The following is a 25,501-nucleotide window of genomic DNA, read 5'->3' as shown; positions in this document are numbered from 1 at the left end:
GTTTCTAGCCGGATCTTCTCAGTGGGTCGCGTTTCCGATCCGGTGGTAGATTCTGCGAAGCACGGCTCTTGCTAGGGCCAGTGTTGCAACACTTCCCGTTTGAGCCCAGTGAGTTCACCTACATGTTAGGGTGAAGCTGAAATAGCCTCTCAATGCTATCAGCATGAGTAGGATAAAAAAAAAGTAAGTTTAACGAAAATGGAAAAAAGGCTATTTGGTTTAAGCTACATTTCGCTTACTACGCGCCATATCTCTTTTTAATTAAAGGTCTGTTTTATTTGGTATCAGTATCAACAATTCGATGTTTTTAATTAAACTTTAATTCAGTTTACCCCATTCATAGCTGAATAACTGAAGAAGTTTTGGATATGATTTTTTTTTAATTTAAAACCTTAAATCTCTCCTGTAAAGTTGCAAAAATCTCGCTTAAACATTTCGCCCCTCGATATGACCAATGTAGCAGAGGTAAATTAAGCATTATTAATAAAATAAAAATGTCATGTCTCAATAAAATTTTAATGAGAACCCCCTGAGAAGCTCCAGCTTTCATTAAAAAGATAATTAAAGATCACCTAGAAAAAAATCTGAATTAATACAAAAAATTTAGACGAATTAAGGAGGAGTCTCCTTTTCTGAAACCTGTTAAAAAATGATTTGACACGTTAGGTGCACATCTGATACTAATAACATCTATATGAATCGAAACTAGAATTAAAACTAGAGATTTTTTAAATGAAAATTAACCCTTAGAATAAAGTTTATAATAATTTAATATCATTTATAAATAACAATTTAATATTATTTTGCTGTGATATAACATTGACTCTTATATATTTTTTAAGTTAAAGATTTTTATGAGGTGTTTTTTTTCTCAAAAATCACAGCAATTTCTGCATAATATGTGAATATAAGCTCATTAATTGGGTTAATAATGTGCTTCCAAATTTTTACTCTATTAAGTTTTACTCTATTGTGAATGAAGCTATAATAATGTTACTTCTATATTATTTACTTCGATTTTAATTCGCCTGACGCAGGTGCCCGGTATTTAAGGGTTCTCTTCTCTAATAACCTTGACGTTTTTATTCTTCGGGATATGCTGAAACAAACACACAAAAACACAAGACACTAGGCAATGTGTGCAAATAGCCTCTCGACGAATGGACATTGAAAAACAACAGAAAAAAAATTGCTAAAATTGTTCAATTTTTCCAAAGATATTTATTGAAATCACAAAAAAATAATCATTGTACAAACATTTCAGCATGCATTGAAATATATCTTTTTTAATTATATACCTATATATATATATTTTATTAATCTAACATTAATTTGAGTATACGACCCAGAGTTAGTAAGCCCCAAAAATATGTTAAACAACTATGGAAAAAATAAAATACGATATGAATTATTTCATAAAATTTTCACGACGCACTTCGCTCGTTCAATTCGTCACATCGCCTATCCGCTAACAATCAGAATGCTTCCTACGTGTCTTAATGACAAACGATCAAATGTTATCTATCTTATAGATTTTATAAGTTACTTATTTCCTTTTCTACCTTCACCGTAATTTGTATATAATATATAAATTTGCGTTAAATGAAACGTAACATTTAAAGAGATGTAATACGATTATTCGATTTATCTGAGATTTAAAAATCGAATCACTGTTCTAACTCGATCATAATCGTTCGTCAACAACGTTTCAACATACAACTAGTATCTTCATGTCTTCCGGATGTCGGGACGCTCCTGTTCCTTGATCGGTCGATTCGGGTGGGACGGCCGCAGTCGAGGTTTGCACACATCGCCAGTGATATAACAAGCCGAAATGGAAACACCGCGTCAAAAACATTAAAAAATAAAAATACAATTGTAATGTTGATAAAAAAAAAAACATTTAAATCTATTAATTGATTTGCTTCCATTTCGGTTGTGTCGAATAAAAAGCACACCCGCCCGCCGAGTACAGGCGCGCCCGTGTCGGCGGCGCCGTGCTCGGCGGGCGCGTCCGCTAGCAACCGTACCTGGCCCGGGTCACTCCACTTGAGCGCCGAGGCGGGTTCCTCTCCCGCGGCGCCGGCGACAAAACAAAACACCATGTCGGTAACCAATAAGGCACTCGTATATTTCAATATTATCTTTTGTGTATAAAATTTAAACAATCTTTGGCGTTGCGCTGGGAGCCCGTGGCGCGTCGCGAGCCAGGGCCGCCACCCGAATCATTTCCACTGGAAGTAGCCGACCTTCCACCGGCGCCGGTGTCAGGCCGCCGACTGCCTGCTCTCTTCCTTGGACTCCTCACTGAATATGTCCGCCGCGTCGCTGTGCTCCGCCGCCGGCTCCGCAGTGGAGGGTTTGGAGTCCTCGTCCTGCTCCGGGACGGCGGCAGCGAAGCTGGTGTCCACGGCGTCGTTAGCGTCGTAGAGGGTCGACGCGCTCTCACTGGGTGGCTCGTTGTGGTCCTCGGGCTCGGTCCCGCCCGAGTGTTGCGTGTCGGCGTCGTGCTCGGCGTCGTGCTCCGCGTCGAGCTCGGCGTCGCTGCCGGGCTCGTGCTGTTCCGCAGGTTCAAGGTTAGACTCGTCTCCGTTCTCGACGTCGTCAGGCGCGTCGGTGTCGAGGCTCTCCTCCTGGCTGGGAGGCATGACTATGTTGTCGAGGTCGAGTAGAGGTTCATCCGGCTGTGGCTGCTCGGTTTGGTCGAGCGGTTGCGGCAGGTCGGGGGCCGCGGTGTCGTCGGGCGCCCCCCAGCGCGACTTCCTGTCCTTGTCCCTCCTGGGGGGCGGGGCGGGCGTGGGCGCGGAGGGCAGGTCGTCCCTGGGCGGCGGCGGGCGGCGCTCCTCGTGCTGCCTCCTGCGGTCGTGGTTGCGGTCCCGCTGGCGCTCGTCGTGCTCCCTGGGGGGCCCGCGCCGCTCCCGTCTCCTGTCGTCCCACTCGTTCTTCCGCTCCCACTCGCGGTCTCCTCTCTCCCTTTCCCCGTTCCAACCTCTTTCGTTGTACTGTTCTCTGTCGTCGAATCTTCTATTGTTTCTGTACTCTGGGGGTCCTTCGAAAGATCTGTCGCCATCAAACGGTGGTCCGTCATATGATCGCGAATCGTCAAACGGGGGACGGGAGCCATCAAAGGGGGGCCTTGGGCCATCAAACGGCGGTCGAGAACAGTCGAATGGCGGCCTGGGCCCATCAAACGGAGGCCTAGTTCCGTCGAAAGGCATTCTCGGTCCGTCGAAGGGCGGCCTGGAACCATCGAATGGCGGTCTCGGTCCGTCGAAAGGCGGCCTGGGCCCGTCAAAGGGAGGACGGGAACCGTCGAACGGTGGACGATTCATATCGAAAGGCATTCGATTAAATGGGGGACGTTCAAAACGGGGCGGGCCGTCAAACATCGGAGGGCCCCCCTCGAAAGGAGGTCTTTCAAACGGAGGTCGATTGAAGGGTGGTCCCATGCCGTTGAACCTGGGACCGAAAGGTCCTGGTCCGTCCATCCAGTGTCCTGAAATGGTAAAAGACTCAAGTGAGCACACATATATGACTGACAAGTATGATGACAGTGGACAAGTCTCACAAGTCATACCTGGCATCGGCTGCCTTGGTGGTCCCCTCATTCTCAATTCTGTAAATGAAAACTTCATGTGAGCCCCACATAAAGCAAAAGAGCTTTTTTTCAGTCTTAACCTTACACTACAATTCTCAGATAAATCAATATATATAATCTAAAAATTATTGAATTCATCTAAAGCCCATTATAATCAAACTTGATCAAAATGACTTTGGAGTTGAATTTTCTTTTCTATCGGATAACCAATTTAATTATTTTTTATTTGGTTACTATTTAATAATGAGCTTTTTTTTTGTTTTTATCACTAATTTACTATCTTAAATATCTAAATAAGTTATCAATGAAAAAAAAGCATCTGTTCAATTCACACATAATAATAATTGTAAATCATCTTTTATTTATAGTATGAGGTAGCGCCCTCTGTGAATTGATATTTTAATTTCACGTATAATGTGTTCTATCTCATTCTCTCGCCGGCTGAATCCTATACATTTATGTTTTTGTGTCTCTATGGACTTATTTTTTCGTTTCATCGACTTTGAAATCACAAAAATTATAAAGAATATTCACTTCAAAAAATAAATAAAGGTCTGTTCTAAAATGACTATAATGAAACAAAATATAATTACTGAAAAGTCGTTAGAGTTTACAAAGGAAACCAAACCACATACCGGCTCGGAAGGGAGGGGCGAGGTGTGGTCCGAGGGGCCCGTGGGGGCCGGGGGGCGCGGCGCGCGGGGGCACGGCGCTCCAGCCGCGGGGGGGCTCCGCGTCCGTAGCTGTAGACATAAGACCATACACTTAAACAATCTGTCTCAATAAAAAGGTGCTCGTTATATATGTAATGAATGATTGAATGTCAATCTGTCATATGACAATTGATAGTTGTTTAAATAATTTTTCGGTTAATGGACGTTGTGAAATGTGTGTTATAGAATTATTGAAGAAAGGGCATTAAATGTTGTTTCTTGTTGTTTAGAAGAAACGCAATTTCGTCTTTTCTTATTTAAACACCGTAAATACCATTATAAAACAACATTTTTGCTAATATATTGAGAAAATGGAGAAATTAAGATTTGATTTTACAATGAAATCAATGGCGGATGGAAAAACAAACGTCATATGCATAACTTCCATTGCTACACCAAGTGGACAAGTTTTTGGAATTCCAGTCGAATATCAACCCGTAAATCTTCATAAGGTGATCACAACTACTCCTAACTACACCAGAGTAAAAAACTCTTTAGTAAAAAGGCATCAAACGAGGAAAATATGGATAACTGTGACGGAGGAAATTTCAAAAACATATTTGGATGAAGAACAAAATTTGCAATTCAATGATTGTTATTTGGAAGAGATTTCAGAACAACCTGTTAGTTATGAATCGACATCTAGTGATTCTAATCACATGCTTGAAAAACTGTTAGAAAAACTACAACAACAAGAAACAACATTTAATGCCCTTTCTTCAATAATTCTATAACACACATTTCACAACGTCCATTAACCGAAAAATTATTTAAACAACTATCAATTGTCATATGACAGATTGACATTCAATCATTCATTACAACGCAAAAAAAAAAAAAAAAAAAAAAAAAAAAAAAAAAAAAAAAAAAAAAAAAAAAAAAAAAAAAAAAAAAGAACAAAAACAGCAGAAACCAGAAAAACAAAATTTAGGGAAAATTGCAAAGGATTTTATTATAGAAAAATTCAACGGCCGTAATTCAAATGCATTACAGTGGATCAAAGATTTTAATAAAGAATGTGAACGTTTTCAAATAAACGAGGATAAACAAAAAATTGAAATTTTGAAGAACTTCTTAGAAAATGCTAGTGTAGATTGGTACAGTTGTATGCTGATGAAGCTTACAGTACAATCAGAATGGAGCAAATGGGAGAAAAATTTTTGTGAGACATTTGCGAACAAAGGATGGTCCTCCACTAGATATGCTCTTGCCTTTAAATATCAATCGGGATCCTTACTTGAGTATGCTTTAAAGAAGGAGAAATTATTGTTGGAAGTCAGGAAGACAGTGGATACCGGAACAATTATTGATCTCATAGCATTTGGTTTACCCAATTATGTGGCGGATAAGATTGACGAAAAGAAACCATGCCCAATCTGTTTAAATGAGAAAAATGGGAAACGGTTCCACCCAGAGGACAGCTGTTGGTTCAAAGAAAAAAATAAAAAAGCTGTGGTAAAAACAGTAAATAATTCAGAATTGGAAATAGAACTGAATGAGAAAAACCCAAAAAACTAGAAATACCACCATTAATAAAAATAAGTTTACAAATAAATGACACTTTGAAGGTTTCTGGAATCTATGACTCTGGATCTAATGTTTCTTTAATTAATGCAAGATTATTGAAAATACAAGAGAAACAGAAGACAAATGATATGCAAGTTGTAAACTTAAAAACTATTAATGGTGAGAAAAAAACGAAAGGTATGGTAACGCTAAAAATAAAAATCTACAATATTGAAAGAAATATGGATATTTTTGTGGTGGATAATGAAAATTTTAACTATGACTTCTTAATTGGTTTGGATTGTATAAAAAAATTCAAATTAATACAAAATGAAGAACTTAACATCATACAATATCCCAAAAAGAAAAGCATAATCTCAAATGAACATTGTTCTAATGAGAATAATGTAACAAATGTCGGAATTCCTAATGTACTAGGTGACAAAAATAAAGAACAAACATTTAAAGAGAGAATAGAAGAGAAAGAGAAGATAGAGATGGAACTATACTCTGAGATAGTAAAAAAGGGTACTACTATAAATACCAACAAATTGTGTGAAATTAATTTCAATGAACATGTAAACATTGATGAATTTCAAATGTCTGTAAATCATCTAGATTTATATCAGCAATCAAAAATTGAGAAGTTAGTAGATAAATACAAATCTGTTTTTGCTAAGGACAAATATGATGTTGGCTCTGTGCAGGATTACGAAGCCCATATATACTTGATGGTAGATAAATACTGCTATAAGCGTCCGTACAGATGCACAATTGAAGACAGAACAGAAATTGAAAGTCAAATATCGAAGCTACTACAGAAAAATTTGATAGAGGAATCTTACAGCCCGTTTGCTGCTCCTGTAACTCTAGCATATAAGAAAGAAGATGATAAAAAAACAAGATTATGCATAGATTTCAGAGATTTAAACAAAATAGTAGTTCCACAATCACAACCTTTCCCACTTATAGAGGACTTAATGACCAAAACAGTAAACTGTAAGTATTATTCTACATTAGACATAAACTCAGCATTTTGGTCGATCCCATTGAAAATTCAAGATAGACATAAGACTGCTTTTGTGACACAAGAAGGACATTTTCAATGGACTTGTCTCCCATTTGGGTTAAAGACTGCACCAGCGATTTTCCAAAGAATATTGAGCAATATTATAAGAAAACACAGACTATCTAACTTTGCAGTAAACTTTATTGACGACATCTTAATTTTTTCTAAAACTTTTGAGGAACATATACAACACATATCGAGACTACTGGAAGCAATACAAAAGGAAGGGTTTAGACTGAAGTTTTCAAAATGTACATTTGCAAGTCACCATGCTAAATACTTGGGTCATATAATAGAAGACAATTCAGTTAGACCTCTGAAAGATTATTTAACTGCTGTCAAAAGCTTCCCAATTCCAGAAACAAGGAAAAATATACGGCAGTTTTTGGGAAAAGTAAATTTTCATCATAAGTTTGTACCACATAGTGCAATTATCCTCGATCCATTACATAACTTATTAAGGAAAGATGTGAAATTTGTATGGACGGCAGAATGCCAGGAAGCATTTGATAAAATTAGAGCATTGCTTTGCTCAGAACCAATCCTAAAAATATTTGACCCAGATTCACCGATAAGAATTTACACAGATGCTAGTATCAAAGGAGTTGGAGCAGTGTTGAAACAAGACGATGAAAACGGCGTGAGTAAACCGGTTGCTTATTTTTCGAAGAAATTAACAGAAGCACAGAAAAAGAAGAAGGCAATATACTTAGAATGTCTGGCGATAAAAGAAGCAGTCAAATACTGGCAACATTGGCTTATGGGAAAAGAATTTATGGTATACACAGATCATAAACCCCTGGAAAATATGAACATTAAAGCTCGAACTGATGAGGAACTAGGTGATTTAACATATTATCTATCACAATATAATTTTGAAATTAAATACAACCCAGGAAAATCAAATCAAGAAGCGGACTGCTTAAGCCGAAATCCAGTCTTAGAAGCAAATGATAATAACGACGATTTTTTAAAGGTCGTAAATTTAATCGACCTACAAGAAATAAAGAATGACCAGCTAACAAATCCAGACCTACAAAAAGAAAAGAATAAACACATATTAGAGAATGAAGTTTATTACAAGAAAAATAAAAGAAGAAATAAGATTATACTGTCAGAAAAACTTAGCAAAGCTCTAATAAAAAAAGTCCATGACACATACTGCCACATTGGAAGAACCCAGATGACAAATAAAATAACACCATTCTTTTCAGCCAAAAATATTACAGCAAACATTAATAAAATGTGTGATGCGTGTGAAACCTGCATTAAAAACAAGTCCAGGAGGAAGTCGAAATATGGTTTAATGTCACATTTGGGACCAGCCACACACCCGTTTGAAATTGTATCCATCGATACTATTGGGGGCTTTGGAGGATCCCGATCAACCAAAAGGTATTTGCATCTTCTAGTGGATCATTTCACACGGTATGCCTATATTTGTACATCAAAAACTCAAGGCTCCAATGATTTCATTAAGCTAATGCAAAAGGTAACAAAAAATTATGACGTTAATATGGTATTATCAGACCAATACCCTGGCATAAATTCAAAAGAATTTAAAGAATTTCTAAAGAATAATAATATCAAAATAGTGTTCACAGCTGTTGATGCGCCTTTTTCGAATGGGCTTAACGAAAGATTAAATCAAACACTAACAAATAAGATAAGATGTAAAATAAACGAAAGCGATAAGAAGACATCTTGGACAACAATTGCACAAGAATGCGTAGAAAAATATAATGAAACAGAACACACAGTTACAAAGTTTGCTCCCAGGTACCTTCTAGAGGGTGAAAATGTGAGTATTCTACCACTACATTTGAAAACAAGTTGTACAACAGAAGATTTGAGAAGAGATCGAAAATTAGCCTTAGAAAACACAATAAAATCTCACAATTATAATAAAAATATATTTGACCAGTACAGAGAAGGGTATAAATTGGAAGAAGGAGATAGTGTTTATGTGGAGAATGGAAATAAACTAAACAGGAAGAAAATGGATGAATTGAGAACAGGGCCATACAAAATAATAAAGAAGATTTCAGAATCGATCTATGAAGTTGACACCGGACACAAAAAAGCAGAATCAAACCTCTACCATATAACAAAGTTGTCTCCAGTGTCTATCTGATATGATAAACAATTGTAAAACCATTCACTGCCTCTTACAATTGTCTTTTCAGCGGGGGAGATGTAATGAATGATTGAATGTCAATCTGTCATATGACAATTGATAGTTGTTTAAATAATTTTTCGGTTAATGGACGTTGTGAAATGTGTGTTATAGAATTATTGAAGAAAGGGCATTAAATGTTGTTTCTTGTTGTTTAGAAGAAACGCAATTTCGTCTTTTCTTATTTAAACACCGTAAATACCATTATATATATTTTAATATTAATTTTTTTTTTATTGCTAACTGAATGGACGAGCTCACAGCCCACCTGGTGTTAAGTGGTTACTGGAGCCCATGGACATTTACGACGTAAATGCGCCACCCACCTTGAGATATAAGTTCTAAGGTCTCAAGTTTAGTTACAACGGCTGCCCCACCCTTCAAACCGAAACGCATTACTGCTTCAAGGCAGAAATAGGCAGGGTGGTGGTACCTAACCGCGCGGACTCACAAGAGCTCCTACCACCAGTAATTACGCAAATTATAATTTTGCGGGTTTAATTTTTCTCAGATTTGTTGTTGAGTAGAACTACATTATGACTCCAGCAATAACCTATATTCTGCTTTATTCAGGCGCAAAGGATTCTGCTTTGTAGCTCTTAGTAATAACGGCGGTGAACAAAAAGAAAATTAAAACTTCTGGAGGTATGATGGACTTTAAGTATTTTCATTTCCTACAATATTAACATTGATATTATACCCTATTCTTAAATGATGACGTCACTGTACAAAATGTCAATTTCGTATTTGCGTTTTTTTTCTTTATTGCTTAGATGGGTTGACAAGCTCACAGCCCACCTAGTGTTAAGTGCTTACCGGAGCCCCTAGACATCTAAAAATAAATGTCGCCACCCACCTTGAGATACGAGTTCTAAAGGTCTCAGTATAGTTACAACGGCTACCCAACCCTTGAAACCCAAAATGTATTACTGCTTTACTGCAGACTCACAGACGTCCTACCACCAGTAATTACGCAAATTATAATTCTTTATTACTTCACTATGGAAGTCAATCGTGAACAGTTATTAAGTACGTATTCATTAAAAAAACTGGTACCCGCCTGCGGGATTCGAACACCGGTGCATCGCTACATACGAATGCACCGGACGTCTTATCCTTTAGGCCACGACGACTTCAAACGTAATTCTTTCGTAGATCAATCAGTTAGCATTCGGCTTGAGATGCTCGTCGTGCGGGTACTCACTGTGCTCACTGTGCTCACGGTGCTCAGGGTGGTCGGCGTGCGGCGCGGCGTCGGGTCGGTCGGCGGGCGGGGGCCGCTCCTCGGCGCCGGAGTCTCGCTTATCGTCGGCGGCTCCGTTGGGCTTGCCGTTGGCCATCTCCCACAGCCTCTCTTGTAACGACTTCTCGTTCTCGCCGCTCAGGGCTCGAGGCGATTTCTCCTTTATTCGATCGCTGTTCAATAAAATATTTCATTATTGACAAGCATCTTTGGCAGAAATTATTTTTAAATGATTACTATGGTCTAATGTCTATGTCTATCGTAATTAATGTTAATATCGTAGAGGTAAGGAGAACCGTCTCTGTGTAAAAAGTGTCCGTTAAAATCTGCTAAATAAGGGTGGCGCTAAAATTAACCCGGTTGCTACTGAGCAACCGGGTTAATTTTAAAAAAGGCGATGAAAGTTATTAAAATAAGATAGAGAAATAAAAAAGGACGAAAGAACTGTAAGCACTATCCAAAATCACAAAAAATGTTTTATTTAAAGCTGATGAGAAAATGCAATCGATGTCTCCACGTTTTACCACAGCAATATTTTGAGGTTATATTGACGAAATTAGTTTGGGACTAACGTAAACATGTGAGTTTAGTCTATATGACCGTACGGTGCTCACACAGAGCAAATATCAGTATGTTTACTGGCATTACTAAATGTTTAATATTTATTTATGCATACCAGTCTCTGGTTTCCATATAGCAGAGAATATTAGTTTAGAGCCGGATGACGTATTCAATTTGTTCTGACTTATTTATATAACGCAAGTTCTACATTTTCTTGAGTACATCGGCGAGAGTCGCGAATGAATCAGCTCATGCAGCGCGGAGATCATAATTATATAGCTTTAGGTGTACCAGTGGTTGATTTTGTAATTCATAGCAATAAGCAGTCTATACAAATTTGTTTAAATATACCTTATACTGTGAAGTGCTTAAGGTATATATTTGAGTACTAAATCGATATTTAATTAGAAGCCCCTTAGTGGGCGAATCAATATGCACTTGAACCGATGCTTCCCAAGCTCTGCGCGCGATATTTGATCAGTGTGCTAGTGCGAGTTTTTTTAACGTTCTCGATAGCGTAAAAGTTAACTCAAATGTATATTGAGTTGGAGCGTTTGCCTACATTTGCTGCTAGGGGCGCTGTTCAAACTGCATACAAATTTGAGATAACTTTTACGCTAAAAAACTCGCACTAAGCACACTGGGCAACCTTATAACTTCAATCAATGCTTCTGACCTGTTATCTCGTGACGGTTGTCTGTCTCTGTCTCTCTCGCGATCTCTATCTCTGTCCCTCCTGTCTCTTCCCCTGTCTCTGTCGCGATCTCTTCTGTCATCACGTTCCCTGTTCATAAAACTATATTTAATTATCACACAACAGTGAGGAAACCGTATTTTTATTAATGGAAATATAACATAGCGCTGACCTGTCTCTGTCCCGACCCCCCCTGTCCCTCTCCCTCCTGTCCCGGTCCCGCCTGTCGCGGTCTCGATCTCTCCTATCCCTGTCCCTCTCCTTGTCCTTCTTGTCTCTGTCCTTGTCGCTCTTCTTGTCGTCGTCCAGTTTATCTTCCGAGGGCGGGGGCTGGTTGATGCTGAAGGGCGGGGGCTTTGATGCGTTGAAGGTCGGCGGGGGCTCGGACGCGTTGAAGTTCGGAGGAGGCTTCGAGAGCAGCGCTTGGATCTGTACAAGATAAGCAGCCGGTAAATCATTTCCTTTAAAACTTATTAAGGTCCCGCTGGTAAAACTAGGATTAGTTAATATAAGTTAACTTAAAAAAATAATACTATTTTGTATAAATAATTTAATCGTTGCCTTGACATCAGAACGCGGCGCGATGTGTACCGATCGTTAAGCGCCACAGTGAGCTTGAAGTACAAAAGCTTCACCAGAACGGTCTAGTCGTTTTCATATTAGAATGAATGAACAAGAATGCAATATGTCATTTCGGATTCTCCCAATTCACTCCCGGTGCTTTTAGGCATCCCAAGCTCTGGTCATCGCTCTCGTCAAACCCGTCAAATGCTGTGAAGGGTTCAACGAGCGACTTAACCCACAGACACAACCCACTGAGTTTCTCACCGGACCTTCTCAGTGGATCGCAGTTATGATCCGGTAGTAGATTCGGCTAAGCACTGCTCTTACTGGGACAGATGTTAGCAAACTCCCTCAGGCAACTCGCCTACACCTGGTCAGAATAGCTCCTTGAGGCTACTGGTAGTACGGGGTAGGCAAAAGTCAACAGGGGTCAACAATGTTGTTGAGTGCCCTCGAGTAATTCTCAAGTTGGTCCCTGAACCAGCAGGAGGCCACTTGTACTGCTAAAGTGTAATGTATGTATGTATGTATATGTGATTGTGTATATAAAATAAAAAATAAAAATCATTTCATTCAGACCATCCATTAAGTCCATATGTTGTAAGTAGAGTAATACTTATAACTACGTTAGTAAAATTAAAATTAGCAAAATTATTAAAACATTTAAACATTTAATTCATAAATCTGCGTTGCCTTGAGGCATCAGGTACATGGGTATGTATATGAACCCAGTGTCTCAAAACAGCACATTCGCATACATATATGATTATACTTTTTTGTGTACGTATTTGTAACTTAATACAAATATTGCACCTATCATTATTTACTCTGCACGACCTTTGGTTGACTGGTAGACAATGCCTTAGGCATGAAGTCCACCAATGTAAATGATTACATGAAGTGTAATAAATCTATACTAATATTATAAAGCTGAAGAGCTTGTTTGTTTGAACGCGCCAATCTCAGGAACTAATGGCCGATTTGAAAAATTCTTTCAGTGTTAGATAGCCCATTTATTGAGGAAGGCTACAGGCTATATAACATCAGGGTAAGACCAATACAAGTGGAGTACCAATAAAGAATGTTTCAAAATAGGGGTTTAAATAGCTCCTTAACATTCTATTATCTATACATATAAATAAAATTAGTGTCTGTTTGTAATATTGAAATAACCGCTTTTTGCTACATGCATATGAATATACCAAATAACATTTTTTACAATTTTTGTCTGTCTGTCTGCCTGTTTGTTTGTGACTAGCTTCGTCCCGTGGCGTCACCCGCAGTTATTGTCGTACCGCGCGCAACATGGCGGGACTCACTTACCAATAATAAAATTTAATGTTTCCGAAGCGAAGCGAGGGCGTGTCGCTAGTTCGAAAATATTTTCACTTTCTACGTAAATTAAGTGGGGGGTAAAACTTAGCTTTATGCCAAAGTAACAATTCCACGCGGCCGGAGTCGCGGGCAAAAGCTAGTCACTACATAGTATAAAACAAAGTCGCTTTCTCTGTCCCTATGTATGCATAAATTTTTAAAACTACGCAACGGATTTTGATGCGGTTTTTTTTAATAGATAGAGTGATTGAAGAGGAAGGTTTATATGTATAATAACATCCATTAAATAGTGGAGAAATCAATAATAAATTACTGTTTCCGAAGCGAAGCGAAGGCGGGTCGCTAATATTATACATAAAGTGCGTGGTGGGTACCTGGTCGGGCAGCAGCATGGAGGGCGGCGCGTGCGGCTCCGCGTCCGCGTGGCTCTCCTCCGTGTCCAGCTCCATGGCGTCCTCCGCCTCACTCGTCTCGTTCTGCTGCTGTTGCGGCTGGTGCTGCTGCTGTTGTTGTTGCTGCTGCTGTTGCTGCTGTTGTTGCTGTTGCTGCTGCTGTAGTTGAAAACAATACACATGCAAATATATAACGGCCGTCTGGTATAGTGGTAAGTGACATGATCACTACACAAGGGGGTCGCGGGTTCGAATCCCGCGAAGGGAAGATAAGGAAGACAAGGGAAAATAAGATTTACTGGTGGTAGGACCTCATGTGAGTCCGCACGAGTAGGCACCACCACCCCGCCTATTTCTGCTGTGAAGCAGTAATGCATTTGAAGGGTGGGGCAGCCGTTGTAACTATACTGAAACCTTAGAACTTATCTATGTCAAGGTGGGTGGCGCATTTACGTTGTAGATGACCATGGGCTCCAGTAACCACTTAACACCAGGTGGGCTGTGAGCTCGTCCACCCATCCTACACAAGGGGGTCGCGGATCCCGCCAAAGATATTTGTATGATAATTAAAAAAATGTCTTTTCCAGGGTTATGGATGTATATGATGTGATATATATGTAAGTGTATAATAAAAATCTTACATTTATTTCCGTTGTCTGGTACCTGTAACACAAGTTCTTTACGAACTTAGCACGGGACCAGTTCAAGTGGCGTGATTGTTAGTAAATATATACGCAAATTAACAGTAACAGCTTTTCGGACATTTCTTTACGCAGTAGTCGGGAGGTTCACAGCTTGTAATGAGTTCACTGGACTTCACAGAGGCCACAAGCCGCTGCCCACCTTGCAATATGAGCTCAGAGTTTCACTTGTCAAGTGTTATGGCCGACTGTGCCTTCATAGAGAAGCAGAGCACTTCTTCGCGGCAGAAACAGATAGGACAACGGTAGCCACCGGTGCAAGCTACAACTTTTTTCAACTTAATCAAAGTTTGCAAACGCATCAACCTAAAGGCTATCTGGCATGATGGCGTTACCTGGTGCATGTGGTGCAGAGACGGCATGGGCATCGGCAGCACCCCGGGGAGCATGCCGCCCACGCCCAGCAGGCCGCCCAGGAAGCCGCCCACCATGGCTGCAATGGGAACACGACATTGAACCCACATTCAGCGAAACATATTAGTATTGCCCAAATTCTTGACGTGTGACGTCATTAGGGGCCAAAATTTATGCAAAGTACGAACTAACCATAGATCATATTATTATACCAATTCACAACCATTGGCCAGATATGAGACATCACAGTTCGTGATAATAAAATGTGTTTGTTTGGACCGACATGAAAATATGGTGATTATTTAAACTGATTTAAATACAAATCAAGGGGTGAAAGGGTTTAAGCGACATTTATCTTTATAATTTTTATAAGCATCAATAGTTCAGAGTTTTTAATTGAACTTCAATTAAGTTTACTCCGTTGAAATAGATGGAAGATTTTTTTTCTAATTTTTAAAATATAAAATTGTTCTCTTGTGAAGTTGCAAAAATGTCGCTTAAGTCAAAATAGGCTATCACCCCTCGAAATGATTATTTCTTAAAAAAATGTATAAAAAGTTACGCGCCACACCTCGCTACTTGTCTCTAATTTTTTTAAAGATTGTCTGTTCTGGTTATGGGACCATAAAGCCAAAACATACTTTCTTATTATCTGTTACGGCATGAAAAATGATATGATATGGAATGAGATGAAGTTGATTAATTTGAGAGTTTTGTAAACAGTAATGAAATTAAAAGATGGGATGAAATGTTGTGTCATTAAAATGGTGGTTTTTACTACAACTTTTTTCAATGGATTTTTGGAAGAACCCAAGACGCCACGTCCAGTCGCTTAGTTTTATTCTTACAACCGTCCGTTACGAGTGACCTAAGTGTATATTAGACTAGCTGTACCCGTCCGCTTCGCTGGGCATTTAAAATTAACATTATTATTTCTCACAGCCACAAAGATTCTCATCATTAACGCCCCCGCAACTGGCGCAGGGAGTCCAACACTCATATAAATATTAGCCTATCCATTAAGTAAATGTATTTTCTACATGGATACCAAGTTTCAAGTCAATCGGATGCATGGTTCAGTAGTTATAACGGATCATCCGTAAAAGCCACTGTAGATTTATATATTAGTACAGGTATAGTGATGCGAGGAGTGTTACCGGGCTGTCCCAGGCTCTGCGGCGGCAGGCGCAGCAGCTGCCCCGCCGACGCCATGCCCGCGTCGCTCTGCAGTCCTGCACAAGCACAATTACGTTGGGAGGAAAAACTCTTATTCTTCTTCTTCTTTTTAATACGCTTTTATTAGCTTCAGACGTATGTATGTGCTTAAAGGAATCTCTGAACATGATTTTGACCCCCTTCAAAACGTCGGATTAACTCGAAATTTTTTGGTATACTTATTAAGGACCGATGACAATGGAACATAAAAAAAATTAAAAAAAATTTAAAAAAATCAACTTAAATAAATTTTAATAAATTTGAATTAAAAACAGTATAAGAAAAAATGATTGTATTGTAAAAAAAACGAGGGGTGCATGGTATCAGTAGTTATAAATATTTTATGAACAGATATGAGTAGAAAGGTTATTTTGATAATATCCTGAAAAGCACCCCACGCTTTTTTTACAATAAAATATTTTTTTCTTGCACAATTTTTAATTCAAAAAGATTAAAATTTATTTTCTATTTTTTAGTTGGATTTTCTATAAAAGCGTGCTTTGTTAGTTTTTTTAAACTATTATTTATTTTCTTCCATAGTCCTCTATCATATACTATTTCTTTGCTCTCTGCTCTTACGCATATCGTCTTTCACACAATCCATCCATATTTTTTTAGGTCTACCTCTTTCTTCTTAGAGCAAAACCCTTCTAACTGAAACCAATGTATGCGTCACGGCAGAAATAGGCAGGGTGGTGGTACGTATTTTGTTCGTTTTTTAAACTATTATTTATTTTTATGAATTCTTTCAACTAATCACTGCTTCGTTTGAAACAGAATTCATCTTTAATTGTAATGGATATTTTGTGATGATGAAAATTAAGGCTCCTACCCGAGCTTTAAATAATATTAAATCTCTTTACCTGGTGCCCCAGACGGTAGACCCGGTACTCCGGACGGTAGCCCCGGGGGTCTCATGCCCGGTGGCATTGCCGGAGTCATACCCGGGGGCATTGTTGTTCCTAGCCTGTAGACAAAGAATTTGTTTCATTTAAGACTACTATATCAACTGTGACTGTGGCAAAACCACCATTAGGTTTGGTATGAAAGTGACGTTTAATTTAATATTATAGCTTTGAATTCATGCCTTAGAGCAGACTCTGCCAATGAACTCTGTGTAGGGAGCATTTAGCCTAGGTCCAAAAAGGCTATGACCCGGGACTACGAGGGCCAGTGTGAGCCGCATCACCTCGCTCACATATTGTTTTTTTTTTCTACCTACTACCCAGTAGCCTCAAGGGGTTATTGACTTCATCGGGTATAGGCGAGCTGCCTCAGAGTTTGCTAACATCTGCCCAAGCAAGAGCAGTACTCTTGGAGCAGCAAGGAGATCCGATGAGAAACTCAGTCTGCTGTGTCTATGGGTTAAGGTTGCACGTCGAACTCTTCGTCACATTCGACGAGAACGGTGACCGGTGGTCGGAGGCCCGAGCGCCGAGAGTGGGTCCGAAGGGTTCGAAATGATATACTTAGGGCCACGGCGGCTGTGACAAGGGGGCTATCATGTCGCGCCGCTAATTCGAAGATTTGGTGGTCATAAGATTGATAGATTTACATATAGTATTTTCAAAATACTACAGGATTTTATTATATAAATATTTATTTTAAATTTTCCATTCATTTATAGGGCTGTAAGCCTAATAGGTCATATATCAATAGATAAATAGCCCAACTGTCTGTGGCAATAACAAGAGAATGGCTTCCTTCCGAGCTGAATATTCATTCAAATCGAATAGTGTGGTGTACATACCCGGGGGGCGGTCCTCTGGGCACGGGGACGGACAGCGGGTTGGCTCCTCCCAGGGACATCGCTCCTGCAAGGAATTCTACGTCACTCTTTATCAAAACTGTCTAAATAAATACAAAAACAAAATATAAATTAAGCAATAATTTTTGCGGCTTCACAAATAGTTACAAACAGTACTACATATATTTTCGATAAGCCTCAATGTAGAAGCTTATGACGGTGACTCTCTGCTCCAGGTGATCACTCGCAGGGGTAGATATGACGGTGGTACAACACGGCCATCGACCAAGTAAGAATATAGTTTGATTTTGAGGAATCAACATTTCAGTGAAAATATAATTTATTTATCAATTGCTAGCAAAATAAGTCGCCGCTACCATGCGAATGCGATGCAGCAGTTAAATACGAGGGGGAACTCACCTGGAGGTATGTTGGGAAGGGGCGTGGGCGGCAGCGCGGGCATGCTGGGCATGCTGGCCATGGGGGGCATCGCGGCCATGTTGGGCATGGCGGGCGGCATCATGCCGGGCGCCCCCGACACCGGCGGCATCACGGGCATCATTGGCATCTCCATCATCGTTTTGGGAAGGATCTGCGAGTATACAGTGAAGGTTCATATGTGGCGTCTGGATTATTAATGTACATAAAATTTCATGTATATTGTTCTTATAAAACAAATAAAAAAAAAAACAAAGATGGTGCAGTTGGTAAAAATATAAAAAAACTAGCTGCCCGTCTGCTTTGCTGGGCATTTAAAATTAACATTATTATTATCATTAGGGAGTCCAACGCTCATATAAATATTAGCCTATCCATTAAGTATATGTATTTTCTATATGGATACGAAGTTTCAAGTCAATCGGACGCATAGTTCAGTAGTTATAACGGAACATCCGTAAAAACCACTGTAGATTTATATATTAGTATAGAAGTATAGATTGTATTTTTGTAATGTTTGTACTGCACGCCATGAATAAACCGATTGACTGATGTCAACCGTAATGGGGTCAATGGCCGAGCGTCCGCTTTTTTTTCCTACCTAAGCTGAGCGCCTTGAGAGGCTATTTCAGCGTAACCTTAACTAGTAGGTGAGCTCACGGGGCTCAAACCTGACGACGTTGCTAACACGAACCCTAGCAAGAGTCGTGCTTCGCAAAATCTACCAGCGGATCGGAACCGCGACCGGAGGGGCTGTGTCTGAGCGGTACTGACCCTGGGCGGCAGCCAGGGCGGCAGCGTGTCCTCGTCCACGTGTCCGCCGTCCTCGAGCGCGTGCAGCGCCAGCGCGGCGTGCGTCCAGCGCTCGTGCAGCGCGCCCCACGGCAGGTACGACGCGCCCAGCTCCGCCTCCCAGTAGTCGCGCCACTCGCGCCCTGACACACGGACAAAACTGTTCAGTGTTCGCCTCTCTTCGTCATTCAACAATCATTCTTATTCAAAATTTTTCATAACAAAAAAAAGAGAAAATTATAATGGCTAAGCCCTGAAGGATCTATCAGTACTGTGGAGTTTGCACAATAATTTTTTTTTAGTGAAAGATTACTGGTGGCCCGGAGGCCTTTCCAGTTTCACCAGGGCAGGTGGGCGAGCATAGGCTCAGCCAGGAGGGGTGGGATTTGCTAACAACTACACAAAGGAGACCTAAGAACTCAAGAGCAATTGCTTCGCAGATGATGCACAATCTCTTGAGGAAGACACCAAGAAGAGTTCTGTGGCCAAGCAGTGTACCTTTGACCCCCCGTCCGGGCGCCCAGGCCACGGTGATCTCCTTGCAGTGCAGCTTGTGCTTGTGCAGGCGCTGCAGGGCGCGGGCGGCGTCGCGGCGCCTCTCCATGACGACGAAGGCGCAGCCCCGCGGAGCCACCACGTCGATGGAGGTGACGCCCCCGATGGCGCCGAACAGGTCGGACAGCTCCTCGGCCGTCGCCAGCTTGGACAGATGTCCCACCCATAGAGTCGTACTGCACACTGAAACATACATCATTATAAATTTGTTTGTTCGGAATCTTGAAATTTGCTGATACTTAAATTTTTAATAATAAATGTAAAACAAATTTCAACAAAGAAACTATTGATCAGATCACTTTATCTATAACATTAGGCTTTGTTCAATATTACATTTTCAGTTTAGTGTGCACTGCCTATAAACACTGCAACTGAAGCTTGAGTCATCCGATGACTCAAAATATGTACTGGTATTGAATTACATTTCACCACCAATTATTTATTATTATTTAAAATATTAAATTTTAGTAACTAATAAAGATAACAATATTTAATGTGCACACTACAGAAAATGATGAAATTTTAGAGAAACTAAAACAAACTAAATCGTTACATATTCTACAATTTCTTTTTGTGTTGTTTTCGATAAATTATAATGTATGTAAGCCACTTTTACAAAATGGTCACGCCTCTTGCAGGTTTAAAAAATTAAGGAAACTCATACCACTGAGATGTTCTTTTTTGATTGGTGGGAGTCCTTTCTTTTCCCTTTCTCTTTGTTTCTCTTTCTCTGCCTCTCTTTCTTTGTTCTGCTTCTCTCTTTCCTTTTCTCTGTCTTTGTCTCTATCCCTGCAAAATATTATTGATGATTGATTGATTTGTTAATTTTTACAGTTTGCTTATCAAGTTTGGAAACGATTTTTATTAGCAGTGGGCAGCTTATAGGTGTTGCAGTCGCACAGTTATAGGTTAACTACTAATAATTTTGTAGTCTTCATTTCATTCAATAAAAAAATAATTAATATTGACAACGTTTTATATGTTATAAGTATGAGTATTATTAAAAGATATGGATGTAATCTGGTGTCTCTGAACTATTATTCTTATTGTGTTCAATTGAACCTGACACATCCCATTAACTCTGGTCTTATGAAATGAAATGAAATAATTACCTATGCGAAATGAAATAAATATAAAAAAAAAAATTAGACAGTAGTAGTCACCTGTCGCGACGGCGGCGCGGCGAGCGCGAGCGGCGGCGGCGTCGCGGGGAGCGGGAGCGGTGGCGGCGCCCGCGCGGGGACGGGCTCCTGCGACACGGACACGCTCAGGGAGCCGCCCCCCCCGCGGGAAATACCGGCTGGGGGGGCGGCTCCCGCAACTAACGCAGATCGACATTGTCTGATGTTCTTTGACGCAAGAGGTTATGGCACATGTAACATGCTTTACATTACGCTACAATCACATGAAATTTGATTTATTACTTTACACATAGCACATGATTCGTTGTTTCGGCAATAATAACCTTTCGCCCTTATTGTAACCGTTTGTTTGTGATCTCTCCGTGTTCTGACACGAGTGTCTATTTCTGCATCTGCTTTGAGCTGCCAGCTTGTGTTATGGTCTGATTCTGCACATACATTATTTTGTTTGCCGTTCAAGACAGCTTACAGCTCTCCTGATAGAAAGTGATTTCGTATTGTGGAATCAAACACTTTTTCATTGCTTTTAATGAGTTCATGGCCTGTCCAGGTATTAATTAGTAACCAGAGTCCATATACATCACTATACTAAATAGGTAAGACCAACAGAACAACTGCCTCGCTTCCCCCATTATGCAACACTTACCTGAGCTGTTGTTACAACACGTAATGAGAATGCCATAATCACCTTCAAATATGTGGTAAATATTTCATTTGTGCAATAATAACGGCTCTCATTCAATTCATACTAATAGTTATGCTCTTACATTCACTGAGCAAATAGAAATGGACTGGAGTAAAATTCACGGGTTCTTACCTGGAGTCATTAGCATCAGTTATCTCAATCACCTGCGGTCCAGTGTCGACAAACTCTATGTCCGATTCATTGGCGACATCATCTTTTGTCTCTGTTTGTTTCTGTTGCTCCAGTTGAGAATTCTATGAATAAGTACATTAGGGATATGAGACACCTAATAGATATTAAAATCTCGTTAAATACATGTTTGCAAATTTAATTGACCATGCTTCTCAACTACACACATGTACAATATTCGAAAGTGTTCGTAAATTATTTATTTAAATCTCAAATATGATTTCTGTATACAAAATAGAACTAAAATCGGTTTAAATTTATCAATTTGTATAACTGGTGCTTAAATGTGTAGCACTTGTGTAAATTACACCCCCCTGCCTATTTTACTCTAGAACTAAGACAGTCCAATTAGAAAAGTAGAATCTTCACATGTTACTATTTGTACTTCGACTTCATATACAGTATAACAGTGTAAATCGACTGGCTAGTTTAAATCACTTGACACGGTTTGACTACACGGTATATATTGACGGACGGTACATATGAATTACGTAGTCTATTATTTTACAGACTTTCTTTGCAAATTTGTGGTCAGAAATGACTCCACTAATAATTCCAATGTACTTGATATTGGACAAGGTATGTGGACAAACTTATAACCCACATAGGGTTAAGTGGTTAATAAAGCCCATAGACACTGCATTGTGATTGTTGCCATCTAACTTAAGACATGAGGTTGAAATCTCAATAATGGTAGTTTGATCCTTCAAACCAGAATGCATGACTGCTTCAGGAAGGAACAGGCAGGACAGTGGTACCTACATCTACAGGCCATATTAAGGTAATAATTTAATATTACAAATTTTATTTTATTACTATTCATATTCTTATACTGTGCAAGTTGCTACTGAGCATGTGGAAACTTACCATAAATAAATTTTGTCCTTGATTTTGTTGCATTTGCATTTCAGACATCATGGGCATAAAATTCTAAAAATATGAAAAAAATTAATACACACAGTAATTTATTTGTGTTAATACAAATGCATGTATTTGAAAAAAAAAAAAAGAAAAAACATACAGCTAACTTACAGGTATTTGCATCCCAGTCATCATCTGCATCTGGGCTTGCAGACTCTGTAGTTGTCTCATAATCTCTGGATTTGTAAGTATACTGCAAAATATCATATTTCGTTTCAGCTTTATTGAAATACTTTTATTATCAAATCACTTCACTATGTGGCATTAAAAAATTTTACCATACATTATTTCACTCTTTTAAAGAATCAACTCTGAAAGATATGTTTAGGTCTCAGGTCCACTTTTTTGTTAATGCGTGCGTTTCGGTTCGAAGGGCGAGGCAGTCGTTATACTGTTAAAAGTAAGACCTTATGTTGTAGATGTCTATAGGCTCCGGTAACCACTTAACACCAGGTGGGCCGTGAGGCAGTCCACCCATCTAACAACTAAAAAAAATGTTTATTTACCTCCCAAGAGCATCAGCAGGATTCTGAGTTTGATTCTGATTTGAAGGAGCACTGTTAGTATTGTATTGAGAATGTCCAGTATGACCTGAGTGTGTGGAATGAGACGACTGAGTTGACTGAGGAGGAGGATCAGATGGAGGTTCATCTTCACTTTCATACTCAAAGTCATTGAGCAATTTCCTATTGAATTTCACACCGGGCTGCCCAGATGGCTCATCCTGGAACTGAGAAATAAATAATTAGAAAATTTGTACGCTAACGGTGCACTTTTTACTTTTATATTGATGAGAATTATGAATTAGCAGGAATAAGCTATCGGTGCACTTTTTACTTTTATATTGATGAGAATTATGAATTAGCAGGAAGCAAGGGCCTCTACGTGATTCTAGTAAACATAGCAAAGTAGATAAACGGTTCTAAGGTCAATAAAGATTTCACAAAAGACATCTAGAATTATTTTTTGAGGCAACTACAGCGTTATAAAATGACAAGCAAGGTGTTTAAAACAGCTTTGAAGTCTTCAGTTATATGTACCAAAAACGATGAAAAAGATATGCATTAAGCAAGCAGTCATTATTCTCACATTTCTATATTGTCATAAGACTTGTAACCTGGGATTCAATTATGATTATGAAAATTTACCTGATCACCCATAGGAGATGCAGATCTTGGTGTGTGTTGAGCAGGTATTGGTGATAGTTTGTCAGATGTATTGTGACTTAAGTTTAAACTGCTGCCTGAAGATTTAAGAAAAAAGTAATTAGCAATGTGACTTTTGTCTAACTATCAATGTGAACTCCTCCTTTTATAGAAATATATTTAATACAGAAAATTTTACCATAAAATCTCATTAAGAAGCTTTTATGTTATTTTATTCCTAGTAAAAGGTGTTAATTAATATTTTTTTATTTTTTATATTGACTTACCATTAGCATTATTATTCTGTTGTATTTCTTGATGAAGTGGATGGTTGGGGTCAGCCATGTCTAGTAATGGTTGAATAACTTGAGGACTAAACACATTATTCTTCTGCCATAGATTGAGAACTCGGATTATGTTACGCTGAAATTATTTAAATAATTCAATTTATTTGTTTGCTGTATCAAGTCATATACATTAGTAATTCATTTAAAATACACTCTGTTAATTATTAATCCTTATTTAATATTTTAGCAAAATACTAATTTATTCTTTTAACTTTCAGAAATTTTCAAAAGTAATTGTATGATATCATGAAACCAAATTTGTTGAAGTTAAAAAGTCATTGACATAATACAATGTTGTTAGGAGTAATGGACATAGGAGTAATACATACAACTATATTTGTTTTATACACTGATAAGAAATGAACGGGTATAACCTAAAATGGACAATTTTACATAACTAACCTTATCTTCAGCAGGGCATCGAAACAAATTGGCAAACGTCTGCTGCATGTTCTTCGCGAACCTTGGAGCAAAGACGTCTTTATCTTGTCCAAACTGATGTCTAGATTGTCGCACTATTGAATCGATCACATATAAGCCAGGAACTTTGTACTCAGGTTTGCATTTCTGTATAAACTTTTCAACACTGTGCACGACGTGTTTATAAAACTTTATGGCCTTTATAGCACCTTTAGTGATAGCACTCATCTTCGCCTTCGATATAGGCGGCTTGTTGTCGTACAACCCGGATAACTGCAACAAAAATAAAGATGAAAACGATGCCACGGAACATTTACAAGACAACGGAATTTACTTGTTATATACCTCCGCGTTGAACGCTTTCACTTCCGCCATGTCCATTTTTTTACTATACTTTCTTATTAATAACAATAACTACGGTTCACATCACGATAATTAGTTAAACATAAAATTAAAGTCATTTTCGTAGCGAGTCAACATGCTCAAAATTACAAAATGGCGTTGGTGGTAGTGTTGCCTGATGAGCTTAATTTAAAAGTTTCTGACACAAGGTATATAAAAATTAAACGTATCTATGTAATTGATTACTTTTGATTACACTGTTTACAAATAAATAAATGAGCTTTATATTTCTATAAACTATCAAAACTGCTACGATGCCACCTAATGTAGCGTTGGATTAACTTGGATTCCTCCAGAGGCCATCAGGGTCAAGGAGCTAAAATAGCCCCGGCAACCCCTTCATTTTCTTAGAAATTTACCTAACTCTATAGCACTGGAAGGGAAATTGAAATTAAATACATAGAGTTAGTATTTATAATGTTATACTAGGTACTTATTAACTCCATGGAAATATGTACTTAAGTTACTTAACTATAAATTGCTTTACGCCATAGCTTTACGCAAGCATTGAATAAAATGTTGCTACCAATGTCACTTATTGTCAGTCGCCCAGTGCATAATAAGTGCCTGTGCATCTATGCAGTATGTGTATACTCG

The 25,501-nt window shown here is 39.0% G+C and overlaps 1 protein-coding gene across 3 annotated transcripts; it reads right to left on the bottom strand.

Moving 5' to 3' along the window:
• Positions 1-1,198: 1,198 nt before the first annotated feature.
• LOC101744893 (SR-related and CTD-associated factor 4) lies at positions 1,199-25,009 on the bottom strand. 3 transcript variants are annotated; one of them, XM_021347530.3, is made up of 24 exons: positions 24,848-25,009; positions 24,485-24,775; positions 24,023-24,158; positions 23,739-23,833; positions 23,097-23,320; positions 22,702-22,783; positions 22,537-22,599; positions 21,613-21,734; positions 20,817-20,903; positions 20,318-20,442; positions 19,597-19,836; positions 19,081-19,241; positions 18,289-18,460; positions 17,872-17,947; positions 16,985-17,088; positions 16,064-16,138; positions 14,888-14,985; positions 13,834-14,010; positions 11,733-11,989; positions 11,543-11,650; positions 10,267-10,478; positions 4,234-4,341; positions 3,578-3,616; positions 1,199-3,496 (listed from the first exon to the last, which is right to left on the bottom strand). In XM_021347530.3, the coding sequence occupies exons 1-24, from the start codon at positions 24,881-24,883 to the stop codon at positions 2,268-2,270; spliced, it is 4,317 nt and encodes a 1,438-aa protein (XP_021203205.2). In that variant the 5' UTR covers positions 24,884-25,009; the 3' UTR covers positions 1,199-2,267. The 3 variants fall into 3 exon arrangements, with proteins under 3 accessions (XP_021203205.2, XP_062531132.1, XP_037875368.1); XM_062675148.1 differs by having other exon boundaries at positions 10,276-10,478; XM_038019440.2 differs by having other exon boundaries at positions 17,872-17,935.
• Between the last annotated feature and the right edge of the window lie 492 nt (positions 25,010-25,501).

Source organism: Bombyx mori, chromosome 23, assembly GCF_030269925.1.
Source record: "Bombyx mori chromosome 23, ASM3026992v2".
NCBI lineage: Eukaryota > Metazoa > Arthropoda > Insecta > Lepidoptera > Bombycidae > Bombyx > Bombyx mori.
This window is presented reverse-complemented; position numbering and strand designations above follow the sequence as displayed.